This window comes from Cervus canadensis, chromosome 3, assembly GCF_019320065.1.
Source record: "Cervus canadensis isolate Bull #8, Minnesota chromosome 3, ASM1932006v1, whole genome shotgun sequence".
Taxonomy (NCBI): domain Eukaryota; kingdom Metazoa; phylum Chordata; class Mammalia; order Artiodactyla; family Cervidae; genus Cervus; species Cervus canadensis.
In genome coordinates, this window is record NC_057388.1 from 53393486 (window position 1) to 53414659 (window position 21174).

Sequence of the window (21174 nt, forward strand, 5' to 3'; positions counted from 1 at the left end):
ATACAACCAGATTTCTTTGCTTAATAGAGCAAATGTGTAATCACTGGGGATGCACACTTACTCTGTTTCCCAGAATGTGATATTTTGAGGTTAAAAGTATGTGCATGTGTGTGTTTTCTTGAATAAAAGTAGTGAAGGTATCACAGTTGTTTAATAAATGGCTACCTAAACCCATTTCCCTAAGCAAAGAGTGATCCTTGGACATAAAAGAATCTAATCTTGTTTGGAAGATGGGGCTACCATCTTGATCATTCTGAGTCTTTAGGCAGCTTATTTTAGGATAGCATGTCATAAGCAGATGTTTTTCTGGAATTCCCTTGCTTTCTCTATGATCCAACAAATATTGAAAATTTGATCTCTGATTTCTCTTCCTTTCCTAAACACAGCTTATAAATCTGGAGGTTCTCGATTCAAGTACTGCTGAAACTTAGCTTGAAGGATTTTGAACATAACCTGACTAGCATGGGAAGTGAGCTCAATTGTCCAGTAGTTTGAACATTCTTTAGCACAACTTGGGCAAACTCTGGGAGACAGTGAAGGACAGGGAGGCCTGGTGTGCTGCAGTCCTTGCAGTCGCAGAGTCGGACACGACTGAGCGACTGAACAGCAACATGATGTCATAAAAGCTTATGGATTTAGATTTGCTGTTTTACCAAAGATACAAAGTTCATGCAATCTCTGATCGCCTGTTAACAATCACCTCCTTGTATTCCCTCTGACCAGCTGCCACACTTTGAATCATTCCATCCAGCCCCCAAAAGTGATATATAATAGTGATATTTCTTTAAAGAAGCCTTAGAAACAATAAGTGTGTCTTCCACTTCCTTTGTAACCCTCTTGAAGTAAACTGACTGCCTTTCTTCTTACCAGGCATTCTTTGTCAAGGAATATATCTTAAGTCACCCCGAAGATGGAGAGAAAATCGCACGGTTAAGAGAGCTGATGCTTGAGCAGGTAAGGGGGGCAGAAGCCCATCACCTTCTCCCTCTTCCATGCACACATGTGCTTGCCTACCCAGGGTCCCATCTACATGGTTTTCTCTGGGTTGGCCAAAAAGTTTGTCTGTGTTGTTCCATAAGCTGTGTCAGAAAAACAAACTTTTTTGGCCAGCCCCACATGTCAGCAATCTAGCAGTCACAGGTTACAGATTCACTTGTCATATATCCTGACTTGCTAATTTCTACTTTTTCTTCCCACTTAGATGTAGGGGGGAAAACGAAAAAATGAGTCGACTATGGCAGCCCCTTAGAGCAAACATCATGTCAGCCCTTGGCACGTTCTTTGAATGCTCAGTCCCCAAAGACTTGATGCCAACTTTTCACTCAAGATTTTGGGATCGTGTAACTTCAGGCCAATTTAACATGAATGATTCAGTAAAGGAATGAATGAGATTCGTACTTAAATGTTAGACTAAGGAAGTGGGCAATCAGTAATACCCTTTGCTTTAAAACAGTATCACGCTGTGCAGACAAAGCCTGTAGATCATATGACATAGACAGATCTACATACAATCTCATCATTTTCAGTTCTACAAAAGCACAATTGGCTTTTGTTTCTTTGGTTCCATCAAATACGAAGAGCCAGGGTGAATAACCTGTTGCTTTCTCTTCCCCTGTTGATAGCTCTTGGCCTGAAAATGGTTTGAAAACGTCTGAGGTGGGAGACATTATGGTGAGAGGCTGGGTTAAATAGGAAATAAATCAATAGGAAATCAATAGGAAACATTTTATATCTATGAAAAATGGAATATGTATGATAAAATGTGACATTTGATAATGCCAAATTAATAAACAAAGCATGTTCTGTTGGACTAGGAAATGATGAGGCTGTATCTGGTTTTAGTCCATATTTTATGCTCTGTAGGCTTGGTCCACAAAATTGATACTGAAGGGAGAGAAGTGGCCATGGACCAGGACCGTGGGTGGAAGAGTCAGTTGGACAGCTTCTGGAAAAGAGGGATTACTTGAATTTGACCTGAAAGGAAAGAGAAGTTAAATTCTCATTGTGGCCCTGGGGATGATGTAGTTGCTAGAAATGAAGTGAGCAGCTTAGGTCATCAAGTACTTAGGATTATGGAATGCCTTTAGCCTTTGTTGATTTTTAATTCTCTCGTGAGCAGTTTGTGTCACCCCAGGATTCTTACCTGCTGTATTCAGTATGACTGAACTCTTTCCCTCAAGTTAAAATCAAAAGGGCTAAAAAGCCTCTCAATATGCCGGCAAATTTGGAAAACTCAGCAGTGGCCACAGGACTGGAAAAGGTCAGTTTTCATTCCAATCCCTAAGAAAGGCAATGCCAAAGATGCTCAAACTACTGCACAGTTGCACTCATCTCGCATGCTAGTAAAGTAATGCTCAAAATTCTCCAAGTCAGGCTTCAGCAATACGTGAACCATGAACTTCCAGATGTTCAAGCTGGTTTTAGAAAAGGCAGAGGAACCAGAGATCAAATTGCCAACATCCACTGGATCATTGAAAAAGCAAGAGTTCCAGAAAAACTCTACTTCTGCTTTATTGACTACGCCAAAGCCTTTGACTGTGTGGATCACAACAAACTGTGGAAACAGATCAGAATATCAGACCACCTGATCTGCCTCTTGAGAAACCTGTATGCTGGTCAAGAAGCAACAGTTAGAACTGGACATGAAACAGACCAGTTCCAAATCGGGAAAGGAATACGTCAAGGCTATGTATTGTCACCCTGCTTATTTAACTCATATGCAGAGTACATCATGTGAAATGCCAGGCTGGATGAAGCACAAACTGGAATCAAGATTGCTGGGAGAAATATCAATAACCTCAGACATGCAGATGATACCACCCTTATGGCAGAAAGTGAAAAAGGACTAAAGAGCCTCTTAATGAAAGTGGAAGAGGGGAGTCAAAAAGTTGGCTTAAAACTCAACATTCAGAAAACTAAGATCATGGCATCCGGTCCCATCACTTCATGGCAAATAGATGGGGAAACAATGGAAACAGGGGCAGACTTTATTTTCTTGGGCTCCAAAATCACTGCAGATGGCGACTCCAGCCATGAAATTAAAAGACACTTGCTCCTTGGAAGAAAAGCTATGACCAACTTAGACAGCATATTAAAAAGCAGAGACATTACTTTGCCGACATAGGTCCATCTAGTCAAAGCTTTGGTTTTTCCAATAGTCGTGTGTGGATGTGAGAGTTGGACTATAAAGAAAGCTGAGTGTAGAAGAATTGATGCTTTTGAACTGTAGTGTTGGAGAAGACTCTTGAGAGTCCCTTGGACAGCAAGGAGATCCAGCCAGTCCATCCTAAAGGAAATCAGTCCTGAATATTCATTGGAAGGACTGATGCTGAAGCTAAAACTCCAAAACTTTGGCCACCTGGTGTGACGAGCTGACTCATTTGAAAAGACCCGATGCTGGGAACAATTGAAGGCAGGAGGAGAAGGGGACGACAGAGGATGAGATGGTTGGATGGCATCACTGACTCGATGGACATGAGTTTGAGTAGGCTCTGGGAGTTGGAGATGGACAGGGAGGCCTGGCATCCTGCAGTTCAGGGGATCATAAAGAGTCAGACACAACTGAGCAACTGAACTGACTGACTGAAGCAGTCTCTCAAGAAAAAGATTGAGGAACCTTTGTTTTGTCTGCATCATGGGACCCTGTGGAAAGAGCTGTGGCCTAGGGAGCATTAGAGCCTATCAAGTCATGCACGGTATAGCCTTGTGACCTTGGGCGAGTCACATGTCTTTGCAGGACTGTAGGAAGCTGGGAGGGCTGGAGAGCAATGGTCCTCTGGGAAGCGGTTCAGAGACCTGTCTAGTAGACTCGGAGCTGCACAGCCCCAGGGCTCCTTCCAGAAAGGACCTGTGGCCCCACCTGCTGGAAGACACCTTGGCCTCTCAGATCCTCCAGCATTGCCTCTGCTGCAGTGTCACCTAGCCTAATGTCCCTACTTTCCTGGATGACCTGCATCCGGTAACCGGGAAGGAGAGGCCCAGCCTGGCCATTTGGGGCACACACAGTGCAGTTGTGACGAATCATTCAAGGCCCCGAGCTGCCCTGGGGTCGGCAAAGGCTTTCAGGCTGCCGTGCCGGTTCAGTTTCCTATTCAGTCAAGTCCCGCTCTGCCCCTCCCTCCCATGGGCAGTGATCCCAGGGGTACTCCCCAGTGAATAGCCCAGTCTCCATGCCGAAGCTGCCTCCAGGAGCACCCAACCTGCAGCCTTACCTGGACCAAAGGGCGGGCTCTTCGCAGCCAGAGTCTCAGATGCAGAGGACCAAGGGCCCTGCCCGTAGACTTGACTCCTCCAGCCCTCCTCCCTGCCCACAGAGACCGGGCTTGCCCTTTGGCCTCAGACATACTGCACTTGACATTTATTTCAAGGTGTTTTTTTTATCTTTATGCAAATATTACAGGCAAAGTTGCCACCGTTCTGACCCTTAGGGCGGTACTGGATGCTCTCACCCACCCAGCGTCACTCATGTCTGCCCTGAAGCTTTCAAACTTGAACCATCATTGGCTGTAAAGATAAAGGACCGTCTAGTAGTGATGTGCGATTTGTTTTCCTCTCAGCCTCTGAAATTTGTCCTTTTGACCACTGTAGCATGGGGCGTTTTTTAAAATGTAAAAGATGTCTTCTACTCCCATCAAAGGGATTAAGCACTTTTGACCTAGCTGTACAAAGGAAACTTGAATGTTTACATTCATCTCAGTTTAGGTTCTCAGAGCAGGAAACCTTTTTTGAAAATAGGAACTGTTCCTTTTTGCATTATAAAGGAGAAGAAGAAGAATATTTTTTAACAAAAACAAGAACATAGCAACTGTTACAGAACACCCTCTCATTCCTTCCTCCCTGACAGATTTTGAAAATCTGAGGGAGGGAGGGGTAGGGACAGAGGAACTGACAGGAGATAGAAGGGTAACGTGGCTGAAAGAGTGCCAGCCAGAAAAGAGGTCCCGTGGGGAGTACCACGTGGCGCGTGCTAAGTCACTTCTGTCGTGTCCGACTCTTTGTGACCCCATGGACTGTAGCCCGCCAGGCTCCTCTGTCCATGGGATTCTCCAGGCAAGAATACTGGAGCGGGTTGCCTTGCCCTCCCTCCAGGGGATCGTCCCGACCCGGGGATTGAACCTGCGTCTCTTACATCTCCTGCATTGGCAGGCAGGTTCTTTATCACTAAGGGGAGAACCACCTGACCCTCCTAACAGGGAGCTGCATCCCTTGCCCCCTTCTGAGAAGTGCAGGAAAGGGCCAAAGGGACGCTTAACTGTTAAATATGGTTGTTGTTACAGGTTGAAAATACATGGGAAAGAAACTTGGGGTAGTAGGACAGTTAAGTCCTTGGAATCAGACTTAAGTTCAGATTCCCATTTGTCCTTTAGTACGTGCAGAATTCTCTTTTTTAAAACTATGTATAATTGCTTTGCAGTGTTGTGTTAGTTTCTGCCGTACAGCGGTGGGAATCTGCCATATGTGTATATGTGTCCCCGCGCTCTGGATTCCCCCTCCCAGCCCTCTGGGTCATTGAGAGCACTGAGCTGAGCCCCCTGTGTTATAGGGCACTTCCCACTAGCGAGCTGTCTTACACAGGGCATTATAGTGTATGTCAATGCTACGCTGTCAATCCACCCCACCCTTTCCTGCCCCAGCTGTGTCCACCAGTCCATTTGCTACATCTGCACATGCAGAATTTTCTGATCCTCAGTGCTCTCCGCAGTAAACTAAGGTTTGCTCCTGTCTTGTCGGATGGGGAGGTTAACAGTAATGCATGCAAAACGCAGGGCACCATGCTTGAATCCCCAGCAGGCACTTAAGGCGGTACTCACTGATGGGGATTTTTTCCTTCTATTACTCTCAAGGCACAGATTTTGGAATTTGGCTTGGCCGTGCACGAGAAGTTTGTGCCTCAGGATATGAGACCCCTTCACAAGAAGCTGGTCGACCAGTTCTTTGTGATGAAGTCCAGCTTGGGGATTCAGGTATGTACACGAAGGGTCCGCCAGGGGGCAGTCCGACTTCTTCCATTTGCTTTTTGTTAAGAGGAACCATGAAGTATACAACAGTGACATCTTTTGGTTTGTCTGCCAAACTGCACCAAAATTTTACCAGAGAGCCCTCAAATATTAAAATTGTATTAACTTTGGTTTACCACACTTAACTTTCATGAAAATGAAAAAGTAAATGAGGGAAGGCTTAATAACTTACATTCCTAAGTGCCTATATAAAGGTTTTATGACCATCAGAATGCACATCTAGTACCACACAGCACCTCTCGAGTGATTCAGCCCTTACCGTTACAATTCTGAAATATTTTCTTTACTACCTCTTTAGGAATTCTCCGCTTGTATACAAGCCAGTCCAGTCCATTTTCCTAATGGAAGCCCTCGTGTGTGTAGAAACTCAGCACCTGCTTCCATGAGCCCAGATGGCACCAGGGTAATTCCTCGACGCAGGTAAGTCACATTCTGCATTATCTGACAATTTGGCATTCCCACAAGATGATGCGGAACGATTGTCTCGTTCTTTATGGCACAATTTGTCAAATATGCGGTTTCTTAATGAAATAAGTAACCCTAGAGGCAGCTGCAGACATCTGCCACTGGTAAAACAGCAACAGCATGAGAAATAAACTCAGACATTTGATCACATTGAGGCAAACGGGAGGCGACAAAATGGGATGTATATATATTTTTTCCCTTTGGTTTTTATACCATGCCAGCATGTGATAAAGTGCAATGTAGAGACTAAGTTAACGACCATTTCTTTTTCTCCCTGAAAACAGCCCATTAAGTTACCCAGCTGTCAACCGATACTCTTCCTCCTCACTGTCCTCACAAGCGTCTGCTGAAGTAAGCAATATTACAGGGCAATCAGAAAGCTCTGATGAAGTCTTTAACATGCAGGTACTTGATCAGCTGTTTTCTTTTTGTCTGGTCCTGTTTATTCCCTTTCTGTCTCAATCATGAGTGTTTCCATTCACTCTGCTATGCTTAGGAACAGACCTACGAGCGAGAACTTGACCTAAGGACAAACCTTTACACACCTGTATTGCCTTATTGGTCCCTGGAGTCTGCAAAGCTGATTCTCTCAAAGCTGCCCCGGCCACTCTAGGAAGACCTGAGCCAGCGGTGGGCAAGCCCAGCCAGGCCCTACGAGGGGAACTTTGAGCTCTGCCTCTGAGTCAGGTCTTCAGTTGGGTGTCCTGGAGCTTGTCACCACCGACCAGCTGCCTCTTAGCATTCCTAAGTGTTTTGTTCTTTTAAGAAGATACCGTTTAGGGGCCCATTCTAAGATTCCTCTACTTAGGTATATGTTGGAAATTTCCCATAATAAAAAACTGTTTACTAAAGAAAAACAGAGGTTTTTAGGGATTTAAGTGTCAGTGTAACTCTTGGAACAAAAATTTGTGTTTAGATACAGCTAATAGGACATTGATAATCACTCGGTAAGACTCAGCTGAAATTTTCCTCACCTCTGTCTTTGGAAAGGGGCCATAACACATATTGCCAAATTTACGATTTGAATGTATGACATTGGAGAAAAGGCGCAGACATGTTCTCTGCCTTTTAGAAGCACTCATCTGTTTATCTGCCCGAGGCTGGGAGCCTTTCTGCTAGTGCTTTAGTCAGGGAGCCGCTGCTGACTGGTCTTTAGTCACAGGCTGTATGGAGCTGAATTGAACACAAAGGCATTCCTTTGGCAGGTGTCAAAAATCTCAGATTTTTTTTTTTATTAATTCAGACAGGCATCCATATTGGTCTGAGTTAGTGAGATTTTCCCATAATTCTTAATGAGCTTTTTCTACTTTGAAAAAAAAAAAAATGGTGATTTTGTTTCAAACGCATCAGTGTAGTCTGCAGCCTCTAAGCCTTATCTGATAACAGCTCCCGTGTTTTCCAGCCAAGTCCATCTACCTCAAGTTTGAGTTCTACTCACTCCGCCTCGCCTAATGTGACAAGTTCTGCTCCCTCGAGTGCCAGAGGTCAGTGCCAAGGCGTGGGGTGGACTGAGGGTGCCCAGAGGACCTTCTAGCCTCCCGCAGGCTCAGGTTTTCTCCTCCAAATGGTCCCAGCTCACCACCACCCTGAGGAGCCTCTCTTCCCGTCTCTTCCCAGCCTCTCCTTTGTTGTCCGACAAACACAAACATTCCAGAGAAAACGCTTGCCTGTCCCCGAGAGAGCGGCCATGCAGCGCCATCTATCCGACACCTGTGGAACCTTCTCAGGTAGAGTGTGGGGGATGGAAATTCTAGGAAACAAGGAGAAGTCTGGATGCTACTTCCAGGGCTGCAGAAAGTCACGGGAGCTGCCAGAGACCACAGACGGGCCGTGCTGACAAGTCCAGCTGGGTGAAGTCCACACCTCGGCCCCGGGCCTGGTGTTAGGAAGTTCTGTGTGAACCGTCGAATCTGACGTGGATGCCTGGTGGTTGCCCGAGCAGTAGAGCTGAGAGGGAATTGGGAAATGATTTTACCCACTTTGATCTGACTGTTTTGTTGCTGCCACTTGAACATTAAGAGAGGTCACGGGTGAATGAGTTAGAGGCGGGGGTGTCTGTCTGCAGAAATTCGGAGGAACTCCTTGTACTTCGTGTTAGGTCGCTTCGGTCATGTCCGATTCTTTGTGACCCCATGGACAGCAGCCCAGCAGGCTCCTCTGTCTGTGGGATTCTCCAGGCGAGAACACTGGAGTGGGTTACCATGCCCTCCTCCAGGGGATCCTCCCAACCCAGGGTTTGAACCCGCATCTCTTATGTCTCCTGCATTGGGTTCTTTACCACTAGCGCCTCCTTGAGGAGAGGCATGGCTGCCACGGATTGCTTACCGAGGTATCCAAGAGTGAAGAGGGTGTCTTTTTGCCTCTGCTGTTCTTAAATGCACTGAGGAGGGAGTGGCTGAACCCTGGGGCCTCCCCGGCAGCCCTCTTCACCTGCTCAGCTTCTCTTGGCTTTGCAGTGATCTCTCTCAGCCTCAGTGACTGCATGGCCAACGTTTTCACCCTCTGGGCCCTTTAAGCACCTTGAGGCGGGGTTTCAAAGGTAAAGATTCCTATGGAGCCCTCAGTTTTATTGGTTATTTGTGGATAACTGAGGAGCAGAGAATAATCATTGTTTATCCTCCAGCTCATTTTCTGTTTTTCCACACCATCCTGGCAGAAGGCTAGTTGCATCTGGAAATGGATGAGAATGAGGGGAATTTGTCTGGATTGGTTTCTTTGCTGATTCTGATCTTCCCAAAAGTTCCAGGGTACCCCATCCGCACAGCACGGACGCGTTGCAGAAACTGTAGCCGAGTGCATTTTCCTGAACCACCTGGCTGGTTTAATTTCCCCTTGTCACTTGTTGCCCAGGACTTTCAGTTTGTTCCCTCTGCTCCTGGAGAGCAGGTCACCAGCGTGGGGAACTCTGAAAGACTTCCAGATTAGCCTCCCGAGTTTTCTGCTTTTGGTAAAATTTGAAGCAGTGTGTGTTGCCAAAATTTCCATAATACACATTCCTCTGGTGTATCTATTTTTAAGGACTTGGTGCCTTTCATTTAATATATTAGGTAGAACTATGTAAAACTGGCATTTTTGTGGGTTAAAGGTTGCAACATACTAACCATTTCATATGTTTTAACCTAATCTAGGATTTAAAATGTAAAGTTCATTGACTAGAGATTTTTGGAGCTAATATTTCTTCTTTCTTACTTATATTTTATATTGCCAGTCTAGCATTTGTATTTATAAAGAGCACCGTAGCTTAACTGCTACTTACTGTTTATTTTTTCCATATTTTGTTACAAAAATTTATTTGCCAGTTATATTCGGTTGGCCAAAAAGTTCATTTGAGGATGGTATGGGAGAACCCAAACAAACTTTTTGGCCAAACCAATATTTGAAATCCTGTATAGACTTTTAAAACACCATTTAGAAACACTGTTTGAAACCTAAGGGTCTTCTCCTTTTTTTCCCTTAAATATAACTGAGTCATTATTGAACAATAATTCAATAATGATAAGCCAATCATCAACAATGTTAAGCAAGTAATGTTTTATATGGCTTATTTTGCCATATGAAACATTTTTTTAAAACAAAAGGTTCAGTAAGGGCTTCCCAGGTGTCACTAGTGGTAAAGAACCCGCCTGCCAATGCAGGAGACACAGAGCTGTGGGTTACATCCCTGGGCTGGGAAGACCTCCTAGAGTAGGCAATGGTAACACACTCCAGCCTTCTTGCCTGGAAAATTACATGAACAGAAGAGCCTGGTGGGTCAGAGGGTCGCAGACAGTCAGACACGATGGAGCAGTAGCATACACCATTCAGTAATAAAATAATCACCTCGTTTTCTAGATCTCACCTGTCAGTATCTTGCACCATAAAAATAGATTCTTGTGCCTTTCCAGAGGCTGCTGTTTAATCACATTGGAGATGGAGCTTTGCCACGCAGTGACCCCAATCTTTCTGCGCCTGAGAAAGGTGGGTATGAAGCCAGCGTCTTCCAGTCATGGAATGTGTAACAGTGTATTGTCTTCATTTCCTCCCGTCGCCCTCGTGTCCCTGTGGAAGGCAGATGTGCAGACCTTTAATGATCAGGACTGATCTGCTCTTTAGGGGATAGATGGAAGACAGTTATTTCTGATACATTCTTCACAAACTGTTTTCTTGTAGGATTTAGCAGCAGAATCTGAGCAAGGTAGGGACGCCTCTGTTTAATGACTTTTGGTGTCATTCAGAGAGCCACTGAGGCAATCCCAGGGCTACCTGAAACAAAGTGGCCAATTAGGCTACTTGTTCAACACAAGGACAGTAAGCACCTTCCCAGATGGATCCTTGGTCCCACTTTTTGTCTGCCTTACCAAGCTCATTCAGTCAGCTCATCTGTTGCTTGTGGGTGACTCAGATGCTATTGAAAGTTTGCAATCCAGTGCATAATGGAGTGTGCCCTGCCTCAAGGTCATGTGAAAAATGAGAAACCAACATATGCATAGCAGTTAATAGCCAATTAGCATTGGTCTGTGCAACACAGCAGAGGAAGAAGGGTGAATTAAATGTGACTTCCTCAGCTAGCGGGGTGGGGACTGGCAGCAGGGCACTCGTTCACCTCCCAGAGTCAGCCTCAAAAATCAGAGCAGTCCCCGAGCCCGCAAATTAACAGTCACTAATGACATATCCCTGTAAAGTGCATTTTAATTGTCCCCATTAAGATCTCGGCTGCATTGTCATTTGAGTACACCGATACATTAAAACTTTCCTCGGGAGATGGGAATCAGCAAGACTGTAGCCTAAATTATTTTAAAGCACACATTTTGCTTTACGCTACAAGTCAAATATGGATCTCTGTCTGGATAACTTAGAAATGTGGTCGTTTTCTCACCTCTTCTACCAAAGAAAACCCACAAAGCTACCTTTAAAAGGATCAGAGGAAATGTATTTTACGAGTGGTGGTTCCATCCAATTAAAGTGGTAATATAATCACAAAATGTTGAAATTCTGGCTATGTCCACCAGGTGGCAGGGTCTGCTCAGTGAGCAACAGACTGGAACTCTCTAAAGACTTGATTTTGTAAACCTCCTCTCAGAGCAGCTATTTATAACCTTGTATGTCTTGCCCTTGTTCCTAACGGGGTTGTTCCATATTTCTGCATCTTACTGAAGTGTGCAGCAGATAGATTACAAAAAAGGAATGATACTGTCAGCATTGCAAATTATTTTTTTAGGACGTTCTCCACTATAGCCCTTTGACTTGAGGAACAAGGGCCAACAGGATGGTGTGGTGTGGCTGTTCCTTGCCAGTAATTCTGCCAGGAAGTGGAGATATTAGCGTCCACTGCCTTCCCCCTTTTAGGGTGCTATTTGTCCAGAAAATTCCGCTAAAAATCAAGTTTTAAAATAGTCGAGTGACTACATCTTCCATCTGTTATCCAGTGTCTAAACACATTTGTAAATCTCAAGTTTCTACACTCTTTTGTCGAGATGTGTAGTTCTGACTGCTTGAGGGAAAAAGAGAGACATGCTATCACCCAATGAAATGTCAACTATAATTGTGAGGTGGGCAATTAAATAAAGGGTTCGCATTTAGGAAGTTTCCTTATTTTTAATCCAGCTGCTGTGTTCATTCTGGATAACTCTGACTTCTAAGATTGAGTGTTCGCAGGGTGACGTGGACCATGTGATTTTAGCTGTATTATTCCCTTCCAGCTGTGAACCCCACCCCTAGCAGCTGGAGCCTGGACAGTGGGAAGGAAGCCAAGAACATGGCAGATGGTGGGAAGCTCATCTCTCCCCCAGTCCCTCCACGGCCCACACAGACTGGTGGGTATTTGAAGCATTTAATGATCATTTTTATAAAAATAACTTTTATTGACTACTCCGACCTGAATTCCTCAGAAAGGTCAGCGTTTGATGTGTCCAAGGTAAAAGCCTTTGTAGTAGCTACAGAATTCATCTGCAGTGTTCCTTCTTTTTCCTCAACTCCTGTTATACTAAGTCTACAAGCGCACCACTCCTAAACTGTAGAACATTCTTTTCCTAGATACCATCCTCAGAATTGGGGGGGGGCACCCTAACCTTGCTGAACCACTAGCATCTTCTCTATCCTTCGCTTGAAGCACCTCATTCTTATCAGCCTCTGCGAACTCCAGCCACTTTCTGCAGGACTGATGCCCCCATTTCAGGTTGTCCGTGAGTAGGATTGACTGTGATTTGGATAGGCTTGTGGAGAACAACCAACCAGTACCTTGCCCCTATGGCTTAGCCAAGACTGTATTCCAGGGTCATCTTTCTCAAAGGGTTCATTCAAGGCACTGCATCTCCTAGGGAGGTGGTTTAAGCAGCAGACCTACTGAATCAGAATTTTACTATATCTGGGCCAAAGCCCTAGAATCTGTGTTTTACCAAACCTTTCTAAATTTTGAGAGCCACTGAAAATTATTCTTAAGAAACTTCCTGAGTTTATAACAGTAATGGACCCCCTTTTCCTCTTGTAGAAGCCATTGCTGGGTGACCTGCATATGAGGGCAGTTTTTGAGAGAGGCTGTTGCACTTTACTGTGTCCTCTTGATGGGGAGAGCTTTTTCAACACTTCGCCTATATTTAGAGTCGTTTTGAAGCTTTACAAATACAACTAGCCTAAAGGCATGAGAAAATACGACACCTATGTTTTTCATGGATTTTTCTGGATTGATCACCCTGTTTCGTTTGCTGTATTTTAACATCTTTCTAGTTTCTTTTTTTTTAACCAAAGGAAGAAAAATGACTCTCTTTTTAAAATAAACTGTGTGCTACCCAGTTTTTTTTGTCCTTCCCAAAGCTAGAAGTTGCCAGTAGATTTGGAAAGACATGTGAGATCTTCAAACAGAACAAGAAATACCTGTAGCCTTCCTTGATAATCTGCATTGCTAGGTCAGTGTGACCATGGAAGTTTAAAACTCACCGACCAGTACTTGGTGTTTTATTCATGATGTTGGTACATTGCAGCAACCTCCAGCTTAAACCTGGTTGTGTTCCTAAAGTTGGAAACTTGAAAAGTGTTTTCAAAGGGACAATAATATTCATGGTATTTAGTTTCCTAGGCTAACTCTACCTTGTAGGCAAGGACAGGGATAGAACTATTTTAGGTCTTTTCTGGAGAAACATCACTCTAAACATGCAGAGGGTGCAGGGGCTGCTGGGTGGTCCACAGTGGTGGTGTCAGGGAATGCCTAAGTTGAGAGGATGAGGGTCCCAGACAATAAAAAATACCATTTCCCAATCAAGAGGTGCTTCCCTAGACGTCCATGCTCTTCTTCTATACTCGATACCCACAATTGAGAACTAACAGTGGCAATGGAACATGGCACGTGCTGACAGCATGCCCTGGCATGCAAGATGGATCTGCACGACCCCACAGCGGGGGGACCGGCCACTCTCCCTAGTGCCTTAGGCCCAGAGCACGCAGGTGACCGTACCTCTCCCCGGTTACCTTGGCAGCGCTGCCTCCCCTTCTGCACTCACTGCTGTCATGGTCTGTCCTCCTGTCATCCTGTGTGCTCACTGCTGGTGGGATCTGTAACCGTCTCTCTTCCTTCGGCCTTTCTCTGGTTTTCTTACGAGCTGCAAACCCCACTGTGACAGCTGGGAGCATGGCAGCTCATCGCAGAGCAGCAAACCCCGAGCCCACGGAAAACGCTGTAGGCAGACCTGGGAAATCTGGCTTATACTCCCGTGCTGACAGTGTCACGGCTGGCTGTCGTATGTGTGCTTACGCTTTAGAGCTGGATTTGGTCCACGAGGGCACACACACAGCAGTGTCTTCACACTGGCCATGTCCCAGGTGTACGGCTTGAAAATCTGCTGGGAGAAACAGAGAGGGTTCTTCTCATCTTAATGATGACCTCCTAACCCAAGTACAGACATTAGGGAGAAAAATGGAAAACTTCTTACCTTTTATATGGATGTAGCCAAGGGGTTTCTGTCAATTTCAGGAATATTGCATGGGGGGGCAGGGCGAGGGGTGGTGAAAGAGGAGACTGATGTCAGTACATTCCCAGGGACCTATTCGAAGCTGTCTGGGTGACCTGGGTCTTTTCATTCCTGCTCAGCCCAAAGTCTGCTCCCTGGCACCTCACGCGTAAAAGCACCTTTTGAAAGAGACCAGGGGCAGAGAAGCATCTGGGCTTTGAGGAAGTGGAAAGGACGCTGGACCAGTCACTTGGTTAAAGCATCATGTGTGCTCTGGTGACTTTTCACTGATCACCCCATGTCTTGGAGCTGCCATCCTTTGTGGGGAATCCATTTTGGGTGGGCACCATTCAGTCTTTCCACCCACGCACCCACCTTGCCTAGATCCTTGTATGGGTTTGTACACACAGAGGGCTTTTTCAGATAGTCAGCTGTCTGGTTTTCTGAACTGAAATGATCTCTCTCTCTCTTCACAGCTTCACCAGCAAGGCACACAGCGTCAGTATCCCCCTCGCCTGCTGGGCGATCTCCACTGAAGGTACAGGCTCTTGTTTAGATGGGAGCTAGAAATTGGCCCCTTGCTACTTTTTCCCCTGTTACATCAATAAGGTGCTTTCATCTACAAAGACCAGGCAGAGAACATAGAAGGGGGAGAGGAAGATGGGTAAGAAAACAACATTAGACTTTCCCTTTGGGGAGTCTGCCGTTTGGTTTCAGATTATTAGCCTTTTTCTCCAAATGGTGGCAATGAGAATGTACAAACTAGAGTGAGTATATACACTGAATTAGAAAGAAATGGTCCCTAGGTATCTTCTAGGATATTTTCAACTTAAGTGTTTGTTTTTGATGTGCCTTAAACTAAAGGATAATGCTGAAAAATAACCAAGATCTACTAAATATTCTCAAGTGCCTTTTTCATCAGTTTCACTCATTTTGAAAATGCCAAACCCAACTTTTTCTCTTTTAACATATTATACCAAGGCTTCTATTTACATTAGAGGTACATACTTGATCATGAAAAACAAGACAGTAAAATGAATTTTAAAATCTCTGGGAAACAAACTGGAAAGCTTTAAAGGTCAGACATTTGATTTAATATGAAGACATAGGCTATTTAACATCTCTAAACATACAAAATTCCTCCTGAAGGTAAAGAATAATATTTAGTCTCTATCCAAATTGAATCAGACTGGCTGCAAGGATTGTTGGTGCATTCAGAGGTAGGTGTTCAGAGCTGCTACACCAGAGGCTTAAAGATGAAGTGACTATGGAAAGAATGATTTGTTCCTGAATGACTTAGGATTCACATACTCTTGTGTCCTTTTTGTTGATGAGACATTTCAAACTAATGTAAAAGAAAAACAGAAACTAGCTTCTGCAAACACCTAAGGGCAGATTGTGATCCTGTGCATCTGTGGTACTCAGGATTGTTGCTGGTAGAAATTGAGAATCTGGAAGGAAACCTCCCCTCCCCCACCCCATCCCTGCAGTGGAGAAAATTGCAAAAAAAAAAAAGCGTGATTTGCATTGCTGACATTTCTGATGTCAAAATTTGCTAGTGGGTGCAAATTATCTGCTGGTTTGGTTGTCATACTGCCATGCAGCTGTTAATGGTAAAGTTCATGTGACTGCATTCACCCCGGGAGCCACAGACTGTTATCTTAATGTGTTGGAAACAAAGAAACAAGGTGTCCGCATCGTTACATTTCCCCTTACTCACAAAGAACCCCACATGTTGCTATGGGATTCACATATGCATTTTTTAACTTGATTGTATAAATTAGTAATCAGATAAAATTTAAAAAGAATAATTCCTAATAATAGAGTCAAAGAGTTGAAAATATTCAAGTAGCCACCAATTAGCCACTCTTCTTTCCACAGACCTGGCTGTGTTCTTGCTGGCCACAGGTAGCCTTGTAGCAGTATCTACAAATCAGGCTTTGAAAAGATGAAACACTGTGTTGTAACTCCCGGTGACATTAGAGGGCGTAGTGCCACACGTTACTAGCTTTGCTGTGCTTCAGTTCAGTTCAGTCACTCAGTTGTGGCCGACTCTGCAACCCCATGGACGGCAGCACGCCAGGCTTCCCTGTCCATCTTCAGCTCCCAGAGCTTGCTCAAACTCATGTCCATCGAGTCGGTGATGCCATCCAACCATCTCATCCTCTGTCATCCCCTTCTCTTGCTGTGCTTAGAATGCAGAAAACTCCTTAAGAGTTTTTTTCAGCAATTAAATGAGGAAATTAACCCTGTGAAGAAGACTCAGCTTACCTGCCCTATTTTGCACTTGGGGTCGAACTTTTAACAAAAAACACCAGTGAATTTGGATCTTTTAATTGGCCATTCTTGATCTTAGGCTCCTGATAAGTGGAAGGATTTGTGTCTACCAGCATTCTCATGTTTAAAAAGAGAGACCGAGGTAAAGTTAGTGTAGGATAACATTTCTTGGTTTTATAGGCCATTATGTGATAAATGAGGAGGTATAAAAAAAAGGTCTGTGGTGAAATAAGTTTAGCAAACACTGAACTGAACAAAGTCATTGAGGTTCCTTTATTGTCAGACTTTAATGAGCTAATAGGCTTTGAATGGACTCAAGGAGTACATAGGATGCAGTATTTCCCAGTAGAATCCTCTTTTCACAGAGCGCTGTTAGGAGAGAAGGAGAAAGAGGTGGAGAGAGAGAGGGAGAGTGTGTGTGTGTGACTCAGTCGTGTCCGACTCTGTGACCCCACGGACTGTAGCCGGCCAGGCTCCGCTGTCCATGGGATTTCCCAGGCAAGAGTACTGGAGTGGGTTGCTATTTCCTTCTCCAGGGGACCTTGCCCACCCGGAGATGGAGCCCAGGTCTCCTGCATTGCAGGCAGATTCTTTACCCTCTGTTTTACAGAATTAACAACCGAGGCTTTTAAAAACACTGCAGATGAAACATCTGGTCTCTCAGGCTACCTAGCCTGAGGGCTGCCAACCTTCAGCTTTTGAGCCTGGCAAGAGCCCAGAAGTCTCCAGGGCAGGGCCTGCCATGCCTTCCCCAGGGGTGGGGGAGAGAAGGGCTTCAGCCTCTGGGTTTGATGGGGGACGCAGCAGAGCTCATCACCCTGACGCTGAACGCTCTGCCGTTTCCCCTCCGCACAGGGCTCCGTGCAGTCCTTCACCCCGTCCCCCGTGGAGTACCACTCCCCAGGACTCATCTCCAACTCCCCGGTGCTGTCGGGCAGCTACAGCAGCGGGATTTCGTCCCTCAGCCGGTGTAGCACGTCGGAGACCTCAGGCTTTGAGAATCAGGTGAATGAGCCGTCCGCGGCGCCGCTGGGGTCGGAGGAGCCGGTGCGCAAGGAGAGCAAGACGCCGCCGCCCTACAGCGTGTACGAGCGGACTCTGCGGCGCCCCGTGCCGCTGCCTCACAGCCTCTCCATCCCCGCCACCGCCGAGCCGCCCGCCTTGCCCCCCAAGCCCCTGGCGGCGCGCTCGGGCCACCTGGAGAACGGGACCAGGAGGACGGACCCCGGCCCGCGGCCCAGGCCCCTGCCCCGGAAAGTCTCCCAGTTATAAGTCCCTTTTCTACTTCCCTGCGACGCATTCTTTGCCGTTTACAAGACATCAAGAGGTATGGTGAGAAGACATCTTTAGTGTAGGCACTTTAATAACTCAGATTTGTCTTTAGATGAATGGAATTTAAACTCGCTTAATAGAATATGTTGCACAATATTAAAAGTTACTGATCCCCAACGCCAGATGTCCCAAGTATGGCTGAATTTCATGACACCGTTTCTCGTTTGAAAGTGATAAATAGTGATAAAGCCTTCTTTTGTATCTTTTTTTGTTCACTTTTTTTTTTACATAATCTCAACCAGTAAAATATTGTCGAACAATACGAAGCGTGATAATGTTGTATACTTTTTACTGAATACTTGATACTTCATGAAAGCTTATTAAGTCAGTGCACATCCTAAGGCAGTGGTCCTTACTTCAGAAGACTTCTGTAAATAAGGTGAGGTTTCTGACTCTTTCTATCAACAGACAAATGAATGCACATCGTCATAATTAAAAGTTAAAGCAGGCTAATGAGATATACACTAAAGGAGTTGCAAAGATTGGGACTGGAAGCGGTTTTGTTCTTGAAACATACTTCTTGAAGGTTGCTTTTGACCTTGACTGCTGTCTGCATTCTTCAGAAGCTACTATACCATTTGGCTGGTAAACCGTTTAGTACCCTGACACCATGGTATCTACTGTATTTTTTTTCAAGGTGCAATTTACTTCCAGAGTTCCCATCAGGTTGATGAAGCAAAAGACCCCAGGAGAAATGTTTACTTGAATCTTGTGCTTCCTTAGATAATTTCTGCTACCCAATTTGTCATTGAAGAAGAGATGTTCATGTATTAGGTAGGCACAAATTAATGTGTCCCATTAACAAGAATTCAGGAATCAATACAGGACAGTATTAAATCGATAGAGTAAATGAAGAAAAAAAGTAGAGAAAATATATTAGCATGATTAAATGGCAAGAGGACTTTTAAAAGGCAAGGGCATTAACTTTCAGTCCTGCACAAAATAAGAAATTCCTCACAACTCCATTGTTACCAGTGGGGCTTGTCTGCTGAACTAATCCTGTTGTCCTTTTGTTGAAGGAGGATGGCTATAGACTGCGCTAGCTTGAACATTACAACATAGCATCTTAGATCTAGATAGGGATGCTAATGCCACAGTCGTAGGAGTGTGAAAAGAGAAAAGCACCTTGTATGTAGTAATGTATTTTATATCTTGTTTTCTTTACTGACTGTTTATAACACTCAACTGACAATAGATATGAACTGTATTTTAAATCATACTGTTGAATATTTTCCCTCTTTTGTTGGGAAGCTCATTTTAGTTTAACTGTGTGTGTTTTTGTTGATAGCTTACCCAGAAGGCAGTGACCACTTTTTTATATTCCCTTCAAAACCATTCAGCAGGTATATGCTGTTGAGACTGGTTATAGAGGTTTTCTATAATAAATGTTCAAGTATTTTTGTACATAACTGGTTAATTTTAATAAGAGATACCATTACGTGTAAAAAAATTAAAAATAAAAGCAAACTGTTGTGGATGCAGTATGATTGTTATAATTATGCCAAATACTTTATGTATGGAAAAAGAATATTTGTACATATGTGCTTTTAACAATAATTCTGCCATATTGACTACAGTTTTGAATGTCAGAAAAATTAATATATGTTAAAATATTTATGTTTAGTGAAAGTATTCTTAATAGAGAAAAGGAACATGAATTTTAGCTTTGTATCTTGCAAGTTTTTCAGTTGAAAATTTCTTGAACTAGCTTTTGCTTTTGATGATAACACTTTGTGTTTGTAATCACATCCTTAAGTATATATATATCTCTCTATATATAGGAAGATACATATTTCTGTTGCTTTAAAGAAGTAAAGCCTTCCCTCCATTTAAATAAGGTGACATGCTTAAGATAACAAAGCTTTGATTTCCTTTTCTTCTGTAATTTAATAGATTTCTTGACTAGTGCTTGGGCACAGTGTAAATCAGTGTTATTTGCTCTTGAATCCATTTTTTAAAAAAAAAAATTGGGGCAATGAACAGTCGATCATGTGCGTGTATTTCTGAAGCAGCTATATAGCAGAACATTTCAAGAGATTCTATTAGCCCAGATGTTCATGTTGGTTGCTGCTGAGTGGTAAATATTAAATAAAATTACCTGATTAATCTTGGTATTTCTGTCTTTATTCCTGTCATAAGCACATCCTTACTTGAACAGAAGCTGTGTAAATAATTGCCAAATGTACAAAAGGAACAGTTGAGTGCTGCTTTTGCCAGCTGCACAAACTGTCTGCATGCCTGCTTTCTCCCTGATGTTCGTAAAATGATAGGAAATATATTTAACACTGCAAAGTCCATTGACTACCAAATTTGCTAATAAAGCCTGACTTTTAATTTTGTGAGCTGCATCTATATATTGTGTTAGATTTACAACATTTAGGTCACTCAGTGCTAAGCAAACCACTGGCTAAATTAAGTACCAGAACTCACTTAAAGGTCATTGTCAATGTCTTCCTGATTATTTCTCAACATTAAGTGATTTTAGAGCATTTGGGGAACATTTTCATCACCACTGAATCCACAAGTGTTTCGATTCTACAAGCCTAATTACAATATGAATAGCTTCTTTCTCTGCCTTAGTAGTCTTCTCTCTGGATTGATATTGATTGTTCTACAAAATACAACAAAGAAAATAAGTTACACAGCTTTGCCCTTATTTGATCTTTACACATTAAAAGATAGCTCTACCAGAATGAATTCTTAGTTATTAACTGAAATAAACCTTGTCCTCATTACATAATACCATTTTAAAAAAACTTGAAAATTTGACAGTCCCCTTATGTAACTATTATTTTTACATATTCCTTTTGTCTTTTCTCTGTGCATATATTGCACACTTTTCCTACATTGTTAAGTGCTGGTTCCCCAAGTATCCCAACATAATTAATAATACAGGGCTGAGTTCACTGCCAACTGACATAACAGAGAACATCACTTCAACAGAGCTTTGGCAGTATCTCAGAGGGGCAAGGGCAATATCAGATTTTACTGAAATTCCAGAGTTTTGTTTAAGGGAGATCTTTGAAGAAGCAGGGCTTAAGACTGAGTACAGGTCATGATATAATTATTGAGGATTGGTAAGAAACAGCAGGGTTCAGAGAGTCTTAGGACATAACTGTTAGTTGATACTTTCTATTGACAACTTGATGAGTCTGTTGAAAAAT

General features: G+C 43.8%; 1 protein-coding gene across 3 annotated transcripts in view; it reads left to right on the plus strand.

Moving 5' to 3' along the window:
* The window catches only part of DOCK4 (dedicator of cytokinesis 4), a 471517-nt gene extending 451401 nt beyond the window's left edge, over nt 1-20116 (plus strand). For 2 of the 3 annotated variants that reach the window (XM_043463171.1, XM_043463172.1), the window contains 10 exons: nt 871-954; nt 5844-5963; nt 6316-6437; nt 6767-6887; nt 7885-7966; nt 8100-8209; nt 10367-10439; nt 12161-12274; nt 14878-14939; nt 17534-20116. In XM_043463171.1, coding sequence (XP_043319106.1) covers nt 871-954; nt 5844-5963; nt 6316-6437; nt 6767-6887; nt 7885-7966; nt 8100-8209; nt 10367-10439; nt 12161-12274; nt 14878-14939; nt 17534-17950 — 1305 coding nt within the window. In that variant the 3' untranslated portion in view covers nt 17951-20116. The remainder of the gene's footprint in view (nt 1-870; nt 955-5843; nt 5964-6315; nt 6438-6766; nt 6888-7884; nt 7967-8099; nt 8210-10366; nt 10440-12160; nt 12275-14877; nt 14940-17533) is intronic. The other variant, XM_043463173.1, reaches the window with a different exon arrangement.
* The last annotated feature ends 1058 nt before the right edge of the window (nt 20117-21174 follow it).